The 21,233-nt window shown below is 41.5% G+C and overlaps 1 protein-coding gene across 1 annotated transcript; it reads right to left on the reverse strand.

Annotated features, from left to right (window-relative positions):
* Positions 1 to 176: 176 nt before the first annotated feature.
* thbs4b (thrombospondin 4b) lies at positions 177 to 17,026 on the reverse strand. Its single transcript, XM_069715686.1, has 22 exons — positions 16,848 to 17,026; positions 12,969 to 13,166; positions 11,581 to 11,831; positions 11,359 to 11,461; positions 11,120 to 11,202; positions 10,954 to 11,005; positions 10,665 to 10,816; positions 8,911 to 9,048; positions 7,700 to 7,777; positions 7,452 to 7,604; positions 7,240 to 7,344; positions 7,028 to 7,135; positions 6,412 to 6,571; positions 5,191 to 5,309; positions 4,789 to 4,841; positions 4,506 to 4,699; positions 3,075 to 3,253; positions 2,486 to 2,534; positions 2,197 to 2,393; positions 1,768 to 1,940; positions 1,345 to 1,484; positions 177 to 1,017 (listed from the first exon to the last, which is right to left on the reverse strand). Exons 1-22 carry the CDS (start codon positions 16,924 to 16,926, stop codon positions 959 to 961), a joined length of 2,823 nt encoding a protein of 940 aa, XP_069571787.1. The 5' UTR covers positions 16,927 to 17,026; the 3' UTR covers positions 177 to 958.
* Positions 17,027 to 21,233: the final 4,207 nt, after the last annotated feature.

The following is a 21,233-nucleotide window of genomic DNA, read 5'->3' on the forward strand; positions in this document are numbered from 1 at the left end:
TGCATTGAAGTGGTCCGCTGGTGGTACATATGCATGTCCAGTGTATTCTGTGTGCCGTTTGGTATCTTCAAGTAAGCAGGTGGCTGCTAAAGAAACTCCTCTGAATGTAAAATCATGAACATTTTGAAGTGAATTCTCAAAATTAAACACAACATCAACAAGTATTTACATGTATTTTAAAGCCCTTTATTGTGACCAGGTTTATGACTACACAGATATGACATAAACAAGGTCTGGAGGCTCAAATGATGGAAAGAGAAAACAATGTTACATCAAGCTTTAAGTTAATCTATATTAAGTCAGACAGCAGAATCTGAAGTTTGAAACTTCTTACTGGTCATCCTTTCGCAAAAGGAATACAAATTAACAAGCTGATAGTGAAACAAAAAGCTTAACACACAATGCAACCCATTTGTGATTTAAAAAAAAAAAATATATAGGAAACATCATCTGGCCTTTTTTATTGCGAACTATAGTTTGCAATAAAATGATTATCGTACTAGACGTGAGCAAAAATGTTCAAATGTAACTACTGTTTAAAAGTAAAAATGTAGTTTTCATCATTATTACCTTTTTATTTTGAAAATGTCAGATTTATTATGCAGAAATATTTCAAGAAAAAAAAGAAGGAATATATGGAAAAACTGGATTCTCTTGTTCTCATGTTGTGTTCGGTAAAATTCATTATAACTTACAATATTCAGAATCAGCAAGTCTTTTGAGAGACGATTAAAAAGAAACGACACATTTGGGAGAAAGGAGTCCGACATGATAATATGCACATACAGTACAAGGATAGCGGTCATATATGCACAGAAACTGTACACACCAATACGCAGACACACACAAACACTCACGGTTTCTCTGACGCCCACACACACACAGGCACACACACACTTCAACACCCACACAAAGACTCACTCTTGATAGATGTGGTGTCATATTTTTGTCTTTGACTTTAGAGTGAGTCAACGCCGTGCTGAGTGCTGAACTCCTGGAAATCCTCTGGGATGGTGTCTGTGGAAGTGACGAGGCAGGTGTCAGGTAACGAGTGCAGAATGTAAAAGCCGGTGAGGCCAAACTAATTCTCTTCACAGCTTTAGTCTTTATGCAACAAGATCAAATGTAATGATGTGCCAGTATCATAGTTGAAATGATGCTAATATTTGTTAATTCGCACTAAACACAACAGATATGGCTGATGGGGATGCCATAAATCAAACTGACTGGAATTCAGCCCCCCCAAAAAAGAAGCTTTCTATCATTTTAACCCATTTAGAAATATAAAAATAATTCAAATAATAATAATGTATGATGGTGCGATTGGAACGAGTGTTTTCTCACCGTTGCAGCGGTATTTCAAATTGGACCAGATGATGTTTTCTTGAGAGAAACAGAACACGCCGAGTCGTCCTCCTCTCATGGTCGTGTCGATAGTCACACCGGAGTCTGCAACCAGCTCAGTTCCCTCATAAAAACGTGCTCTAAACACAGAACGAGGAGGGATTTTGACACGTTTCATCTCTTATCTTTAAATGTAAAGATCGACGCCATTCTTATACTTGGCTTACTATCAAGACTGGAAACGGGGGGATGCAGCTACTCTGACAGTTCAAATCTACACTAATTAACAGACCACACTGACTATTCCTTGTGTAATATAATGATATGGATATGAGGGTAGTATCCAGCTTCTCGTGTCGTTCCCAGCGAGAAACTGAAGAAGTGATGCATTTCTCTAAATATCCAGCACACGTCTCATCGTACCTGATGTATCCAACCTGTGGGCGGTGCTGCAGGTACCAGCGGTAGGACACCTTGTCCTTCCAGCCCACGTTTCGTGGGTCCTTCCACAGCAGACGCACCTGGTCGTTGGTGTCTCCCGTGTGCCACAGTGAGTTTCTCAAGTGCTCCCCGGGGCCTGATTGAGACTTCACAGCCTGGCAGAGGCAGCGGCAGCGGCACACACACACACACACACACACACACACACACACACACACACACACACACACACACACACACACACACACACACACACACACACACACACACACACACACACACACACACACACACACACACACAGAGAGAGAGAGAGAAGAAAAGAGAAATGTGGAAAATATGTCAGACGATAAAAATAGGATGAGCATGAATCTTCCTTCCGGGGATTCGTGACACGACTTGTGCTCTCACCTTAAGCTGGATGCCGGGCTCGGCCACAGCTCTGAAGGGTGTCGCCTGCCAGTAGGTCTGTTCGGTCTGCTTCCACATCACCACGTAGAAGGACGATGAGTCCTGGTAGCCAAAGATGAAGCCGGCGTAGTCGTCGTCAGTAACTGTATTCACGTGAAACGTCCCCTCAAAGTCTACTCCGCTGAAAGCAGTGTAACCTGACATCAGAGAGTGTAATTAGTGCATTATACATGTTTAAACTGGGCTTAATGGAGAGCACCGTGTAATACTGACTGATGTTACATCTTACCAACAGCAAGTCCTGGGTCACTATTCATGGTCTGAACAATTTCCATTCCCTATTTAGGAAAGAGAGACAGTTGGTCATAATGAATTTGGCACTTCAATTTTGTTGTTATAGCCAAACGCTCATTAGGTTAATTAAATGCAGCTTTGTCGGAGGTTTAATGCGTTTTTTATTTTTTTATTTTATTAATCTGGCAAATTTATGAGCAAAAAGTTGTTTATGTAAATATTCAACAGTTACAGTGCAGCATTAAGTTATTTGGAGTGAATATAGTCATCCATCACTCTCTCTGCATCTCCTGAGGAAAATATCTGCCATTTTACCTGCATAACGGCCCACTGGGTTTAATGACTTGTCACAAACTGTTCCTCAACAGATATTGTGCGTTTGGTTTTGAGAGCTTTTTTATGCTTAAAATGAACCAAAACGGTAAACCCGGACAGAAAAACTATGAGTTGTAAATTGTGAGGAAGCTTCAGATTTAGGTGATAATTCTCTGCAGATGAATTGCTACAAGCGACTCCTTTCACATGGTCATTTAATACATATATAAATAACTATTTTAGTTTGTGCTAGAAGAGCAAAGTTTCACCTGGTTCAAAACAACCCAGTTGGGATCGATCTGGGCGTCGCCCTCAGGGTCCAGCACCACCGTCTGATAGGCCCTGAAGTCGGTCAAGGTAACCTCTGCATTCTCAGGGCAGTTGTCGATCCTGTCGATCACTTTGTCCTGGTCAAAGTCAGACTCACAAATATCTCCAACACCATCATCTGAGGATCAACAGAGGGGGGTTAAATTCAAGTAAAAAAAGATGTTCATTGACCAGCTCTTTTCATTCCTTTTAAAACTAGGATTGAAAAGAAATTCCTTTTAAAAGTGAGTTTTTCGACTCTTTTCACCGAAAAAAAAAAAAAGGTGTGATTTCAAAAGTAAATAATGTTTTTGTTCAGAAGCTGTGGAGGTGCAAGACCTGAATAGAAAACACCCTCAATCATGTGAGTTGCCAAAAGGCGAAAACAGACCTTTCTTCCTCTTTTTACTTTTAATCAAATGTTTTTCGATAGACTTGTATTGAAGCTCAGGTTGGTCTGAACCCTGCTGTGTGACAGGGTTTCTAATATGTGCAGTTCTGAGGGTGTATATTATTAAAAAGAAGGAAATAAGTGGCCGAGCTTCTTCAACATACTGGAGTTTTAATAGGTTATTAATTCAGTGAATGTACCCCGACCACCTCTGACTGCACATGAAAATGGTCTCAGATTTTACGGTTTTTAGTATAAAAGCTTTCTTGTGTGCTACATGAACAATTTCATTTGATGAATGTGACACTTGGTATGTGCATCTTGATGAAATTCTTTTGGAAGCAAAAACAGTTTCTTTGAGTATTTATAGATGTAGAACTGCTGGCTTTGTGCAAGGCCACATCTTCATCGGCCTTATATAATAATTTGAATATATATATATATATAATAATTTGAATATATATATATTCAAATTATTATATAAGGCCTCTATATATATATATATAGAGAGAGAGGTTCATCATTAGGATGCAGCTGAACATACAAGTCTAATAAACATCTTTGGGACAGCCTGAAGGTCTCAGTCCAGTCTGCTCTGCATCACTGGACTCTGACTGCCAACAAAAACAGCTCTGCCCCATTTGATTTGAATTGACACTCGACTCCCATTTGCTTCAGAGAGCCTTTTAACACAAGTAATGTTACAATGTGTCATAAAATTGAGTTCAAGCACACAAAATGGTGCTTTTACTTTCTCCGAAATTGCCGTGTAATCTACTCAAGGTTGTCGTTGCTTGATTCGCGTGGGCGTGAAATTGGGCCTCAGAAACTGCACTTAAATGTCATCCAGGCTCCGTTCCGAGAGAAAGTGGACGTTTAGATGAAATTATGAACATTCATCTTTTGAGCACCGAGCTGCTGTTTGTGCAAATATATCAACAATAATATCTGAAGGTTACAGTAGATAGTCTGTGTCTCCAGTAGGTGTGTTCAGACTCACTGTTGTCATCAATCTGGTCCGGGTTCGGTACCAGCCGGCAGTTGTCTGGTCCCGGCGGTAAAGTGTCAGGGATGCCATCGTTGTCGTCGTCATCGTCGCACTCGTCCCCGAGCCCGTCTTTGTCGGTGTCCAGCTGAGAGCTATTGATCACGAGCGGGCAGTTATCCTTGGTATCCTGGTGACCATCGCCATCGCTATGGTGGGAATGTGACACGGTGACGTGAGATAAATAACGAAATAGAGCGGCGGGTTAACGACATGCACACTGTGACAGTGTTGGTACCTGTCTTGGTTTGTGTCACAGGAGTCGCCAACCAGGTCGTTGTCAATATCAGACTGAAAAGAGAGCAGACAGTAGTTACAGTCCTGTATTTAACATCTTGGTTAAGAAAAAGTATAATCAGCAGAATGCATGCATGTTTATAAACATATGTTGTGCTGTAAAATGACTCCTGAAACGGACCTATTCTTATTAAAGGTATTATTAGATTGTCATAACTAATATATTAAAGGGTAAGCAGTTGGAAAGGACACAACTCACTGTGTTGAATTCTATGTCCTTATCAACTCTTGTAGTAGTCAGATAAATGTAATGGAACAAATACTCAAGTAAAGCACAAATACCTCAACACACAGTACGAGTATACGGTATTTTGTACTTTATGCATTTATTTATCTGAGAGACCTGGTTTGGGTTTGGGATGTCGGGGCAGCTGTCGCAGGCGTCTCCCACTCCGTCTCTGTCTCGGTCCAGCTGGTCTCTGTTCTGGACACGCTGGCAGTTGTCCAGGAAGTTCTTCAGACCTGCCGACCAATCAGCCAGAGGAGCTGGTTAACCTCATTTGACACCCAAACCCACCTCTGAGTGGTTTTATACAGAGAATAAATCTGCAACAATTGAAAACATTCATCATTTTGCCGTTAAAAATCCTCAAACACTCCGTAGCTTCTCAGTTGTAGAGATTTGTTGAATTTATTTGTCTGATGTGACAGCAAACGGAATATCTTTGGCTTTTTAACTTGTGGTCGGACAAAACAAGCTATTTAAAGATATCGCTGGGCTTTAGAAAGCTGTCATGGTCATATTTTATTTTTCTGGCCTTTTATCGACGAAGCAAGAATAACAGCCATAAATACACCAGCAGATGAATAAATGATGAAAGTAGAGCATTATTACAAAAACAAAACATTATTACCAAATATGCATGTTGATTACTTGAACTGATTACGTTGCTGCAATCATATTTATCTGTGTATTTGATATCAGTTTTTCCTCTGAGTGATTTATATTAAAGTGAAGAAGAAATTTACATTTATTCAACGAATTCACAAAAACCTTGAGTCCTAATAGAGGTGTATAATCTTGTATGATCGACTGAGTCATGTTACAGCCTGTTCTTTGTCATTTCACCACTGGGAGGCACTGTTGCACTTGCGATGTGGGTGAGCCCAGATGGTATTTTCTTTTTTTTTTTCATGGCAGGGAAGGCAGCAGCAGCACCAGAAATGCGTAAAGGTCAAGCAGCAGTGATGGAAGAAAAACTATCTCCTGTCCTGTGGGTTTTTTTGAGGTGTAATCATACCGCTGGATGATCAAAGCTTGTGTTTGCTCTGAGGTCAGACCGCTATTGGCTTTGACTTTTTTTTTTGCAGTGCTGTTTGTCATGCCTCAGCTTGCTTATAAAATCATCCATCCCACTCCATAGCGATGCATTTAAAAGACATGATTTAGAGAGTTGTTTAATTAACTGTAAAATCTATATGGATGAGTGTGATTCTTCTATAATTTACTGGTGGAAACATAAAAGAGGAGAGCTGAATAATAAGTCCGAGCAACGAGTGCCTTCAGTGATGTTGGTTACGTAACATGAGCGTCCAGTGTTGGTGATGTAATATCTCTCCATACCATCTCCATCCATGTCGTCATCACAGGCGTCCCCTTTGCCGTCTTCGTCGGTGTCCCTCTGGTCGGGGTTCTCCACCATGCGGCAGTTATCGCAGGCGTCGCCGTGGCTGTCTTTATCACTGTTCCTCTGGTCCAGGTTGGGCTTCAACCAGCAGTTGTCCTGAGACACACAGAGAAAACACAGGTCTCATTCACAGCACGTGGATGTGAGTTGGCATATGTTTGTAAATGGTAAAAACAGGATTGAGGAGTGATTGCGTAAGTCTCTGTGTGCTTCAGAGGTCAGACCAAGAGTCGAATAATTCATTAGTCGACCGACAGAGGACGGGTTTGATGATTAACTGTCTGTTTAAAGTGTTAAATAGTATATTTTGTTAGTTTAATTTGGATAAAAGTGTAGATGAATTAAATTGGAGTTTAATAGAAGGTAATGTACCACACAATTCCCATGACTTGTTGATTTCACACTTCAGTTTTACACAGGATATAACGTTAATTACTGAGCATTGGAGATGCTGGTAAATAGTTTTTGTGTCCTTTGGACACAACCTGTGTCGTTTTTTCTCAAAAGGAAAATCCTCAGTTGCAAGCATCTCTAGAAACATTTCCCACAAACCTGCTCATTAAGAATACCGTCACCATCTGCATCGGGATCACAGGCGTCTCCCTGACCGTTCCTGTCGGCATCCTCTTGACCAGAGTTAGGAACGAAGATGCAGTTATCCTGTGAAGAGATGTGACAGTAAAATGATTATAAAAAAAATTTAAAAAAAATGGCCTGCCTATCACAGCGAAGTGGCATTTTCGGATAATTTGCGCCTTGCTTACCTTTCTACAGCTTGCGTCCTTGCATTTGAGCTTCTCATCTGGATATCCATCAATGTCGGTATCCTTCCCGCACAGGTATCCATTACCGGCCCAGCCAATTCCACACTGACAGGACAAATGAAACTGCTCAGAAACTCAGACAGAATGCATTTGGACTTCTGCTTTAATACAGTGTGTGAACAGGTGTATGTGTGAGGAGTGTAAAATCCAACCTGACAGGAGACGGACCCGTCTCGTTCCACCATACACTGGGCGTTGATATCACAGGGGTTGGTCAGGCTGTTGCCACAGCTGATCTCTGGCTTACATCCCTTCACCTGATCTCCTGTGAAACCAGACTTACAGCTGCCGCATTGATAGGAGCCCTGTGTGGGATCAGGACAGCTGCACATGAGCTGCTTCGAACAGCCACACAAATGAAATAACTGTCCCCCAGGATGATATTTCACAGTAGTCTTACCACAGAGTTGTGACAGATTGAGTTTGCAGTACAGCCTCCGTTGTCGGCTGCTTTGCATTCGTCAATGTCGTCGCAGACCTGAATTGTGCAGAATGAGTCGAATGTAACGTAATCCATATGCTTCAAATGCTCGTTTTATTGTGGTAATAGTTACTGAATAAAAAACAGACAGAGGACGCCATATCATCCCCAAAGGCTCCGTAGAGGAGCTTAAGCTTGCCATAATTAACACTTGTAGCAAATTACATTGTTAGTATTTTGTACACATGGGGTGTTTTGAATGTTTGTTTAGGAGGATCCTTGAAATTAATTACATTGCTACTTTTTAACTACCCGATGCATATTATGTCATTACATCCACACATCCGCTGAAGGCTATAATTATCTTATAAAGGATTGAACAATGAATGCTTTATTTTACAGCTAACAGCCATAACTCACACTAGTGGAGCATTCTCACACATTTTCAATGGCTTATTCCAACGACCATTACCTCAGCTGGAATTAGTGATGCATGCTTTTCAGAAGTGCTACCCAGTAGAAACTGAGGGAATTTATAAGTCATTTATTGAACTGATGAATACCCACACGACTCTTGATCCCATAATTTGGACTCTATAAAGTTTGGTCTCTGAGTGTGTGTGTGTATTTTGCCATAAATTGTTACACGGTTCTTTGAGAACATTGGTTCTTTAAAACCAGTTTCGGTCGGGATAAAAAGCTGCAGCTTCTTTCCAGGTTGAGCAGCAATAATATTGTACACTCCTCTAGATTAAGAGTAAAATTGTTGTTTACATCTTGCAAATCCAGAAGTTTTGTTAATATTTTTTAGTTCTCTGGTGTTCTCTCTTGTGGAATCCTCCAGTAACGTGCAAAGTACATGGGCAAGTTTGTGAACAATTATGTTTGCAACCCTGTAGGTGTGGTTAAAGTAAGTATATCTCCAGGGTCATTTGTGTAAGTTTATTTATTGTTTCCAATGCACTTTTTGATATACTTTGTCTTTTTTGGAATTGCCAAAGTTCCCACTGGTTAGTTTGTGAACAAATTTAACATTCAAACACACATTTACCTCATTTCCACTTTCCCCCAGCACATTAACATTAAAAACTCTCTTCAAAATGAGGTTATATGTCTCTAATTTGCATGCACACCTTTTATATTCTCATTTTTTTTACTCTATATTATCCATACGTTATCCACTCTTTTACCTGTTTGTTGGTCTGTGCAAACAAAACACCCACACCCTCCACTGGCATGCCGGTGAAGCCCAGCGGACAGACATCACAGCGAAAGCCCGGGGCGATGTTCACGCACTTCACTCCCGGGTAGCAGGGGTTAAACTGGCACTGCAGAAAAGAGGACATGAGCTCTGTCGAAGCTGCAAAATGTATGTGGTTCTCACAGGGCTTCTCCCCGAAAGCTTTTAGGTCTGATGACACTTCTGCTCATGCAAAAAAGAGAATGCTGAAGGGAAGAGTCCTCAGAAAAGAGGTCAGTGCAAACACGAGAAGACAGACAGACAAACACACATGCACACACACATCCCTGTACTTCTATCCTTATGGGGGCCTCCAAAAGCAAAAGTGATTCTTTAGCTTTCACAAAATTTCTAAACTTCCATCTTTCCCTGGGGCTTTTGTCTATATACAGCATGAAGCTCAACGATCCCACAGACAGATTGTTTCCTAAATGAATGGTAAAATATGTCTGCGAACTCTCACGACCTTTGGAGGTCTGGAAAATCTTGTCACCCAGCAAAACACTTTGTAGATCCTTAAATTACACTGGTACAGCTGAGTGGTTTAAAAGAAAAAGGCCTGCCATGGCAACCTTCTGGTTAAGATGCATTGAGATGCATCTCAAGATGAGTTCCTGCGTTAAATATTCCAGCCTCACTTTGGTGAGATTTTCTTGAATACAACCAAATGTCTAAAAATACTGCAAAATCTGCAATTTACGTACCCTCTCAATAGACAGCTATTTATCTTTTCCTATAAAACTTTTGAAATGTTGAGCTCCACTGCTATCTTATTGATTAATCAACGTATTTATTGCTATATTGTATGTGGGATGTACTGTATTAGGGACACAAATTCAGTAAATATACACCTACTTTACAGATATTTATATACTAAATACATGCATTGCAAATTCCGGCATCATTATTATACAATGGCACCAAGGTGTTCGCTGTAATTTGAGTACACCCCCTGAGGTGGAGTAATTAATCACACTCTGTTAGTTCATAATGTTTTTCATCTGGATCCAAAACGAACTTGCTGCTATGCGCCAAATGTATATATTCAGTAAAGGCCAACTTCATCTATTTTAACATTAGCGTGGTGATAATCTCATAAGCTGCGTTCACATCAAAGATTTGCGATGAGACAAAACTGTTGCAGGGGAAAGTTGCAGCAGTGTGAATCAGCCAGCTGACGGTGTCGCCTGTAACTCAGCTTGTAATGTCGCCAGTCAGCTGGTCACAGTTATAAACTGTCAGCAGCTGATCGAAATGGCAGAAACTTAGACAGAAGAAAGACTAAACAGGGAAACTCGGGTGTCTCAAGGGCGCTGCATAAATCTGTAAGTCTCCTGGATGTTTCATTAAAGTACCAATGGGCAGCTCTAAGTTCAAGACCCTGTCATTTTGCAGTTTCATCATTACTAAAAAGGTAACTGTTTCCTCGTTCATGTTTTAGGATGGTACAAATGAAATCCAGCAGCAAAAAAGCCTGAAAAGCTGGCAGTTAAAACTGGCAGGTTTCCGAATGGTTCAGACTGGGGAATTGTGGGTAGCTGCAAGTTTCAAGTTTTCTGTCGACTCTTCGGTCTGAACTTGCCATTAAACCAGTAAACTAAGTTCTTGCTCTAAAATACAAACCCGGATTGCCACACTATGTAAAACTGTAGTTACTCTGCAGGTCTTACATTCTCACATTGAGAAGCACAAGTTAAACTTTACCTCGTCCACATCATCACAGCTGAAACCGTCCCCGGTGTACCCTTGAGGACACTGTCCACATTCAACACCGTTCGCTGTCTCTATACAGATGTCTTCACGAAAACAGACACCTGGGGCACACCTTGGTTTCACCACCTCAGTACCACCCAGACCTTTAAATACGAGAGGAAACAGATTTATTTTATCACCTGCGTATTTGTTTTATTCATAAACTATCCAGAAATAGTCATGAAAACCAAACATTTACTGGAGAGTGAAAAAGACTGACGGTTATTGGAGATTATCTTACCGCAGGCCTGACACTCTGAGATGGTGTTTCTGAGAAAGTCGGTTTCTTTAACCTGGAAGGGGTCGAACATAAACAAGTTTATATGCAGTTGGGGAGACTGTCAGGGAGGTCAGGGTTTAGGAGGCAGGGATTAAGTGGCCTCATAGGGACTGTTTGAGGTAGTTACCTGCCGAATGACGACGTCTTTCAGCTCAATTATCACCTTCGTTAACTCAAGCATTTGATTGGACAGCTGCTTTGTGTTGACCCCTAAGAGAAAGGCACTGTTATTGTGTTGGACGGAAACAGAGGTGGGGGCTTTTCAGAGCCTGTCCCTTGAGTCACCCCGACAAACACTGACCGTTGTTGTTTTACAGTCAGGATTGTTTTTCTGGGAGACATTTACTTCCACAGAAAAAGTCTTACCCAGAGTTTGGACAGCATCTCTTTGCTGGAAATGGCAGTCTTGTAATGAAGCAACATTCTCAAATGAGTCCCCGACCACCAGCTTTAGCTCATTTAAACCCTCCTGTTAGAAAAAAAAAACAAGCCAAAGTGGACAACTCAGCCATCTGGAAAGCTGCAGAGCCATTACTGGGACAGAAACATATTTATTATTGTATGGAAATGTTGTAAGTGATGGATCACCTGCTCTCTGGCTTGCATGGTCTTTAGCTCCACCATACCATAGCCTGTTGGCAGGCCCTGGAAGGCGGCAGGAAGATCTCGGACTGTGTCCACCAGCCTGCAGTCCAGATGCAGCTCCACCTCACCTGGCCCCTGCTGCTGCATCCCTTTCAGGTGGAACAACAGGCGGTGTTGTTGGCCGTCTGCCAACACCAGGTTGTTGAAGGTAACAGAGCTCATCCTCTTGTCACTCCGCAGGTAGCGTAGCACAGCTTTGAGAGGACGAGGTCGTGAGAGATGAAGAGAGGGCAGAGACGGAGGAGAAAGGGTTTACGCAGAGCATTTACTGCCGTAAGATGGTCGTGTCTGTGTGATGTTAAGCATTTTCATCATATTTGTTTAGCATGTTAGCATACAAACATATGCTAATTAGGCCTGAACATATACACACCATTTCATTTAAGTCCACCCAAAAGATTTTGTGATATTTCCATATGGACCAAATGTTTGAACGACAGACCAACATGTCTTAAGCCATAACGCTAGAGTGACTCCTTCTTTACTTCCTTCTTACCTCTAATTTTGAGATATTAATCTTTGAGATTTATTTTAGATTTTTCAGAGGATTAAGAAAAGCTTCCCTCACTTTAATTTAAGGCAGCTGTTGTCAAACAATTATATTAAGAACTGGAGCAAAAACAAGCACTTTTCCTGGATGTACATTTAAGGGGCCCAATGACCTCGGAGTATTACGTTGCAGCCCGTTCTGCGGCTGCCTACTGTCAGCACTTTCTTTCAATACTGGAATAATATCAAAATTTGTTGACCTCTTTAGTCACTTAAGCCCAAAATGATGTAGAAGTAGAGTCCAGGTTTAGTAGGTGAAATACTAAAATCTAAATTTAATGAATAAGTAAAATACTTAGAGCTATGTGTGTGTTCATTAAATTGGCACAGTTGTACAGAAGGCTCCAAATTGTTTTGTAAAATAAAGCCTCGAGAGCAAAAAAAAAAAAAAAAAAAAAAGGGCAATTAATTAGAAAATTATGTAAGCAGTTGTAACCAACGAGAGCGATCCTGTCTTACTCTGTTAAAGAGTTAAAGGTTCCTAATCCCTCAGACTCATGTTAATCCTTCAAAGCAAAACGGATTCTTGCAGTCAGTTTGTAGAGCTTCTTTTCTTAAAAAAACAGCTGTGACTGAAAACTGGGTTGGTGAAAGTTGTCAGTGAACCAAAACAGTGACGTTCCAGACCTTAAAACCAAAACAATGAGCTGAATGATACTAAAATGCTGTTTAATGGAAGGGAACTGTGGAGTTTTAGGGCAACCCCTATGATGTTTGAACCTACATAAAAATACTGAGTGGTGCAACTTTAAACGTCCAGAGCCTCTTTCATGTCCTCCTACCTCTGTTGAGCTTCCCCATCACAGTGAACTCAAAGTACTTGCTGTTGTCCCTGGGGTTGTACAGTCCAAACACAGTGGTTCCGGTTTTGGGCTGCAACTTGAAGGAGGCGAGGATAAAAGCCTCATTCACCCCTTGGCCGATCAGACCGCCCTGCAGCAGGTCTGGCAGGCAATCAGGCGAGGTGAGCAGATCATAGACTGTTGACAAGGATAGGAAAGAGCGGTGGTAAAGCACACGAGTAATGGATAATGAGGTATGAATATTTACAACCGGCCGCCGCGCTCTGACAGCAGAGTAAATACATCCTGAGTCGACGAGAGGATGATGATGTTGACCCAGTGTTTGTTGCTTTTGCGAGGCACCACGTCAATCAGGCAGGAATAACTTGGCAGGCAGAGTTGGCTCCGAGAAATCACACAGAGTTGGATTTCAAAGTAAATCAAAGTTATGTACTGTGACTGTTAGATGTATGGTGTTTTATTACTTTTTTTTTAAGGTCTATACTAACAACAGTTTGGCTTAGAAAACAGTTTTTGAGCTTTCTTTTCCAAGCAGAAGTGTGGCAGAATTTAGGACATATTGTATCTGCTGACAGGCGTCTCAGTACGAGACAAACGTCAGACGGGAGCAGAACACTTGCGCTCATGGTTCGAGTCTCCTTTTAATAAAGTAACTTTGGGAGCTGGGCAGGCCACGAGGATGTGCAGTGAATCTCGAGTCCACCATCTGCACACATCATGAATACACAAGTACCATAAAAGCAGTCTGCAACGCCCTGTGTCATGAGAGAGTAAAATTGCTCCCAGAGACGGGCTGTTTTCAGCCAAGATCGCCCCAGATGAGAGCGCTCCGTCTTTCTTTTGTCTCTCTCCTCCTTTGAGTTTTTCCAGGCGCATGGCGTATTTCAGCACAACACAGAGGCTTGAGATGAGTGCAGTTGAACGGGACTAAGCCACCAAAAATACATGCTTACATCAATATGTCAACATCACTTCCGCGAAAAATGTGATGCTTTTGAAGGTGTTTTGTTTTCACTAATATCAAGATCATCATCTTATAATAGGATACAATGAATGAAAATCCCCAAATAAACAAAACAAGAAATGAAAGGTACCGTGGTCCCTGTTTCATGTTTTTAGAGTAACTGTAAGACTGCAAAGACATGCACTTCCACATAAAGCACAGAATCCTGTGATCATAAGTCTTGTGAACAGGGAGCTTTGTGGGGGAAAGGGTCATCTTACACAAGAGACCCTGAGAAAGTGCCTCATTTCACCCCCTGATTAACCTACGATTTCAAGCTTCATAAAACCAGTTCAGCGGAAAGCCATAAAGCAATCCAGTTTCTTGTCCTTTCTTTAACACCAGAACATAAATCTGTCACAGATCACCAGAAAGTGTGCAAATAGTTGGCATTCTTCATTTTAGTGCTTAACAAATGTGTCACACTGGAAGTTTTGTATAGAGAAAGCTGTGATTTATTGTTTCATGTTTAAAAGTACCAAGTCAAACATTACCGGTGATGAAGGAATTACATCATCAACGTCAGCGTGTAGTAAACATAAACACTAAAGTCACATTTAGCCATGAGTAATGGCTAATAGGAGCAGCGATACATTATATTTCATGATGCAAAACAGTGCAAGAATAAAATGCTCTCATTTGCATTTTTGTGCTTGAGACAAAAACATTTCAAATCTGCAATAACTCTTTTTTTTTTTTTGAACATATGTGGACAGTAGAAACAAAAACACAGAACTGGCATCGTCTTTAAGTTGAGATGGCAAATATGTTAGTTGCTTATTTGTATTTAATTCCACTCCCTCTCTTTTGGCTCTTTTTTTGGTCGACACCAACTCCTTTATCATCGGGCTCTTTAGCTGCTCAATGCTTCGCTATGTTCACCGTCTTCCTGCAATTTGATGCTGCAGTCCCGCATCTCACGAAAGTGTAATACACCCAAAACTCCCCTAGAGGGGAACATGGTAGTGTCACATTTTGACTTGCCTAGATATGACAAATACGTCCGTTTTTTATTTCCAGGGGTACAAGCAGTGATAAAGTCTACATACACACAGGTGTGTCACCCAGGAGACTGGTGTTAGAGTCCATAAGAGAGCAAAAGTCAACGTGGATTTCTTTTAAGTTGCCTAAAATAAGTTACGTACATATAACTACGTCTTTAACTTATGTAACGTACATGTGAAGTAACTTACTTGACGGATGTAACGTTACGAATGTAAAATCCTTGATTTCAAACCACAAGCTTTTCCTCACCCTAACTTCGTGGATTTGTATTTTTCACGCCTAGGCGAGGCAAAACCTGACACGGTGTCCCGTCATGGACTGACGGGTGTATGACACGCTTTAGTGTGATATCGGGTTGGATACTGAGCAGCCGGTGTGCAATAGGTATTTAGAGAGAACGGCTGCCCAACATCAACGCTATGAGAGTGAACCAAAAAACGAAAGTTTGGGCCCATGCAACTAAACAATGAACTGAGACTCTCTGGAAACTCTGTAAACCCAAGTGGAGCTGCAGATTCAGCTCATAATTCCCTTAATGAACAACCCTCTCACTTCGTTTTCACATCGTCATTATAGACATTGTTATTATAAAAATATCTGTAAATAGTGACACTTAAGGTTGGACTTTAAGCAGGAGGGAGTCTTTGTGCCCAGAGTAGAAAATATGTTTCAAGTTCCAGTAATCTTTAGTGAAGTCATCCTCAAGACTTTAATATTGATCAATGACCCCAAAACTCAACAGAATATAATGACTGTTTTGTGTTCCTAAAATCGGACTTAAGCGCTGCTTGAAACTGTTCTAACTGCTTATAAACACAGTGAATTCCCGTCACGCGTATAAAAAGCCATTTGCAAGGGAAATGATAGATGATGAACTCCATTCATCTGGACTTGTTTTATACATAACATCAGGCACCTTTTGCCGAAAGATTGTAGGGATTACTGGGCGCTTGAAAGGTACGCCATCAATCACCTGCCGTGATTTGTAAGAAGCCGATAAACTAAAAACACAGATATTTCTACGTGTCGTCTGCAGCTGTGTTTGTGTGTGACCTTGAACAAATTTGTGTGTGAGTGCAGGTGTGTGTCAGAGAGGAAAGAGAGAGAGAGAGAGAAGGGAGAGTGTGACTTGAAGTTCAATAGTGTGCACAGATCATCTCTGATTATTCCCATGTGTTTGACCTCGCTGGGACTTTGTTTGAATTCACAGGAGCCAGAAGGCTGAACCTCCTGAGCCGAAGTAATCAAGCAGATCCGGCTAGATGAATATGAAAAGCAGGGTGACTTTACTTCAACGGAAGAATAAAACTCTAACTTCTTTCTTCTTTTATTCTTTATCTGCGTCCTGTCAGAGACACAAAAAAATATTCGACTTTCCCATCTCTTCTACAAGTGACAGGGATATTTAGCATTTTACTCATACCTCAGCGAGTATCACCCACCATGTCTAATCCTATGTGTTCTTTGGGTCTGCATATGATAGTCTCTTTCACAGTGTCTGCTTCATCCATTATGCATTAAACTCATACATACTGTGTTAAAATACCTAGTGGTGGAGCCATTACATCTTTTTTGACAGATAATAAAAATGGAGGATTACATCACAGCCAGGATGTCAAAAAAAGTGCAGAATATAAAAAAGTCAGACATCTTTCTTTGTGTGTGTTGAAATCTAAACAACAAAAAGAAAACCTAAAAAGATGTTTCTTGAAATGTTGTTATCCCCAGCAGCTGCCACAGCTGTTGCAATCTGGAATCGTCAATCCACATGACACACTTCGTAAAAATTGAAATGACTTTTTAAATGACTGACATGAAAAGCAAATTAAAACACCTCAAATAACACTCACCCAAAGCCTGAGCTTCCACGCGTAAGCACAGTTTTAGTAGCAGCTGCGAGGCCAGAATTAGGGCTGTCCACACACCCATTTTGTCCTTCCAACTGGTCCCAGATCTGCAGTTTCTCTGTAATGGCTTATCTGTGTGTGACACAGTAGCAGTTCCCCGTATGTCTGCGCCTGCTGCGAGTGGTGCGTCTGAGTCCTTGCCTCCTTTTTGAATCAAAAGTGTGGCAATGCTGTCATGTTGAGCCCAAAAGAAGCTGTTTTGTATGTGTGTGTGTGTGTGTGTGTGTGTGTGTATATGTGTGTGTGTGTGTGTGTCTGAACTGGTATGTGGATGTGAAGAAGGGATCGTAGGAGTCTGATTGAGGGAGGAGCATCAGGGTCCGGAACCTGCTTTTAAAACCTTCCTCATACGGCCCCATGCAGAGAAGGAGTGACCTGGGGAAACTCTTTGCATTGGCTCTCACTGGCTGCTACCAGATTCCCACCGGCTCGCTCAAAAAAATCCACTGTACACCAGCAGCTCTGGATTCAGCCTAGGAGCCCATGTTCTGCCACTGACATCATGTTTCAGACCAAATTGTGCCCAGAATATTTTTAGACTCGAGTTCACGCTTCGGGTGAATTGCTGAAAATGTGTTTCCCACCTCCAGCAATTAAACTTCTAGTTTTTTTTTTTTCACACTCCTGCCTGAAATACAAGGTGATCAGATTTAACACCTTTCCCAACGTGCCTTCGCTTCCCCCTTACATCTCCGGGCAAAGTCAGGAAATGAGCGCTCTGGAGCTCGCGCCTTAACAAGCCGCGTTAACTGTCCGGCAGAGCTACAGAGCTGCTGGCTCATGCGGCCTCCAGGTCGTCAGCATGTCTGGCACCACGCGACTCGCCACATTTGGCTGAGTTTGCAGAGGCTCAGGTCCTAACAATGTTTGTTTTCCCTTTTTCCTTTCCTGTTGCATTTTATTTTTCAAGCCACTCAAGCTTAATTCCAAGGGTGGGTCACTACCACCGAGCACAAAAAACACTGAAACTATTAATGATGTTTGAAGGCTTCACCCTTTCAAGTCTCAATGGCTACAAGATGATGTTCCTACTTAAAAGGATAAACACAGGTATCTATAGCAACAAACACCAGTGACTGAGTCATAGTTTCCACACATTTACTGAAGTACCACAGGTGTTCCTTGTGGGTAGACTGTGTACAGTGTCTTCCAATCTTTTGTTGCGCGTGGACTCCAGCCAGCCAGCTACAGGACGCTCAGAGTTTTATCTGCTCCCTGATTGGTTTTCAGAATGATCATTTACAGGCGTTGCGGGTTCTGGACCACAGAAAGCCCAGTAGACCTCCGTGCATTGTCGGCAGCTGCAGCCAGAAGCTCAGCAGACCACGTCGGTTTGCCAGAGGACCTGGGCTGACTCACATCATGGTGCGGTTGATGAGGTCAGACAGTCAATGCCACAGCTGGCTCCGAGATAAAAACCAAACCCCAAATGTGTCTGACACCATCTCCTGACTATTTTTATTTGTGATACCGATACGACCAAATCCTCAGACTCGTAACTCAACTTCACATTACTTTGTAACAGGCACTAAATATTGTAGCGCTGCCGTAACCGCAATGACAACAAAACGTACTGGGTTACTAATGACCAATACATAGCAGACATGAAATTGGGGTTTTTAAGCAGCGTTGAAAGACACTGAAGGCCGTTTGTGTGCTTATGGGAGCTCTGACAGTTCACATTTTTCCAAACATTTGAACCAAAAAAGAAAACAAGACAAAACAAGGATGATGTACCTAATTGAAAGCATGTGGCGCATTAATAACAAATCAAGGGAAGATTTTTGTAATCCAAGTAAAAAAAAAAAAAGGACAAACTTGCATGGCCTACAAATATTTTATGAACAGCATTAATTCTCGTCAAATTCTGCCAAAGACGAAATCCATCCTTCTGTACTTTTTGCGTTTTTGTGCGTGGTCTTTCTTGCAGATGTTTTGCAGTCATGTGGTTTTGGTCGTTCTTCCTCTGGTGTAGTATCGTCGGATAATATATCACGCTCGCAGGATTAAATTGTCAATGGTAAGTGTTTTTATGATTTACTCGTACACTATTGTGGACTATCACTTACTGTCCCTACAAGTTACTTAAACTCCCATTTTATTCTCTTGGCACAGCGCGCTGCATGAAGGGCACGCATGAATATATGTTTTTCTCATTGATTTGATTTTTTTTTCTGGCGTAATTGAAAAAGATTAACCGGTGGAGACTTTGTGGGAAATGTGTTTTTATGTCAGAGAATTACAGTATTAAAGAAAATAATAATTACATTCACCACATGAAGGCTTCTCCCCACAAGAAGTTCTTTCATAAAACGACTTACATCAGTCGACTTATGTTTGAAGAATGGACAGACTTTTACAACCGCAGCTGGAGGTGGCCGTAACTCTCCTCGCTCCTGCGCTGAGTACTTATGTGGTCATTACACTGTGGGATGCTGTACCTTACAAGCTGCGCACTGTCTTACCTGATGAAGTTACGTAACAGCAGCCAGTCAGCAAGTCAGAAGGGTCTGATCCAACACCTCATTAAATCTGCAGCATCTATCAAAACCGCACCCGAGTCTGGTCGAAGGGGACTCGCTCCAAACCCAAATTACAGCATTAAATTGCCTGAATTTTTGGTATTAGACCGACTGTAGCTCTGAACCCGAGGCAGAGGCTTAATAAATGGACCCACATCCTGCAGCATATTTAGTCTGCAAACTCTTGAGCCAAATTGGTAAGTCATGGTGGATAAAGCTGTCAAGTTTCCTGGAATCGTCTAATGTAGAGTGTAGAGGGCATGAATACAAATTATACATCAAATGTTATAGATCCAAAATTAATCAGAAAAAAAATACTCTGAGCTAATATAGAACAGGAAATGTTTCGAAATGAGGCCCCGTTTATTACAGTTTATTTAGTTCCCGGCCTGAGGTACCTCAACTGAAGCCACTGGGAACGTATTTGATCGAGCTGAAGATGAGTTCAGATATCAGTCCAGGATTTGTCTAAAAGTTAGAATCCAAACCTCAGAAAATAACAGGAAACTGATGAAATCATTTTTTCAATTCCATTTACCTGACCGAATCGCCCGACTTCATATCGCTCTGGGAAATCGCTCAAAGCTGCCTCAGTTGTGGACACTGTAACATAAACCTGCCCTGCTTGGAAAAGCACGGCTATTATGCTGGAAGATTGATGATACAAAGGTATTCTCAGAATAACCTCAGTGGAACGGGGGGGACATAGCCTTTCTAAAACAACAATGTGGTTTCAGCCTCTCAGTAAATTACTCAATATTATACAAGCATATTAATGAAAGCCCCCGCAAAGCCACTGTTAGAAGTTTCAGTTGATAGTTTTGCCATGTGTAAACTGTGAGTTCACTCTCAGACCATCTCAGACTATACAGCTGCTCTTTCAGTCACTCGCACCAGCTGGATGCGTTCAAACTCATTCAGTCCGTTCCAGCGCACGTCTCGCCTCCACCTACACACCTCATACGGTGGAAGGAGACAGCTGTAAATCACCACAGTATACTTGACACCAAGTCAGCCATGCAGCTTGGTAAATTCCTCTCTATGTTTCTCACATGAACACCCCCAACTCAACCTTTTGTTGTTGTTTTTTTGCCATGCTAGTGGCACGGCTGTAGGAAAGAGTACCACTACTTTGGTCCAGACTAAAACATCTCAACAACTTTTGTTGCCATGAAGATTGCTTCAGACATTTATGTTTCCCAGATGCTGAATCCTGCTGACTTTGATGATCTTCTAACTTTTCCTCCAGTGCCTCCATAAGGGTTTGTGTGAAATTTTGACATATATTGGATGGATAGCCACTAAAGTTGCTCCAGATGTTCAGTTTCTCCGCCGAATGCATTTTTCATAACTGCGATGATCATCTAGCACCATTATCAGGTCAACATTTAAATTCTTCCTGTTCTATTGTTTCATGAAATACCATTAAAGCCTATGTCATTGCCTTTGTTAGTGAACAAACTGTACTGAATCACTTCTTGGAATGATTCGTTCATTTCTGTCTAGTTGAAGTCTCAGTCAGGGATACATTCCCACACATTACAGTCCCCTCCACTGAAGGCTCTTGTTGACCCTGTGCCAGAGCTTTTGGCTGGAAACTATCTCAGATCTTTCCACTGTGCATTTTCTGAGATGAGGTCATTGAATGTACAATACAGTGATGGTAAATCCTGAGTTATCAGCAACTCATTCTGCAGATATTAGGCTCAGCAAGTTCAAGGATAAAGCCGAACTGTAGATCAGTTAAAAAGACCTTAAAAGTCATTAAAAATCTGTGTTCATCTCCAGAATTTGGTAAGGAAACTTT

The sequence above is a fragment of the Brachyistius frenatus genome, unplaced genomic scaffold (genome assembly GCF_029030835.1).
Source record: "Brachyistius frenatus isolate BFR_SWC_R1_liver_20210118 unplaced genomic scaffold, ASM2903083v1 Contig_146, whole genome shotgun sequence".
NCBI classification, from domain to species: domain Eukaryota; kingdom Metazoa; phylum Chordata; class Actinopteri; family Embiotocidae; genus Brachyistius; species Brachyistius frenatus.

Bases quoted from the DNA above. Each gene is read 5' to 3' on its own strand.
- thbs4b (XM_069715686.1), bottom strand. From the start codon at position 16,926: ATGGGTGTGTGGACAGCCCTAATTCTGGCCTCGCAGCTGCTACTAAAA. The intron at 11,832-12,968 runs GTAGGAGGACAT...GTCCTCTCAAAG, and splicing joins GATGGGGAAGCTCAACAGAG to CTGTGCTACGCTACCTGCGG. The intron at 9,049-10,664 runs GTAAAGTTTAAC...TCTTTTCTGCAG, and splicing joins GCTGTGATGATGTGGACGAG to TGCCAGTTTAACCCCTGCTA.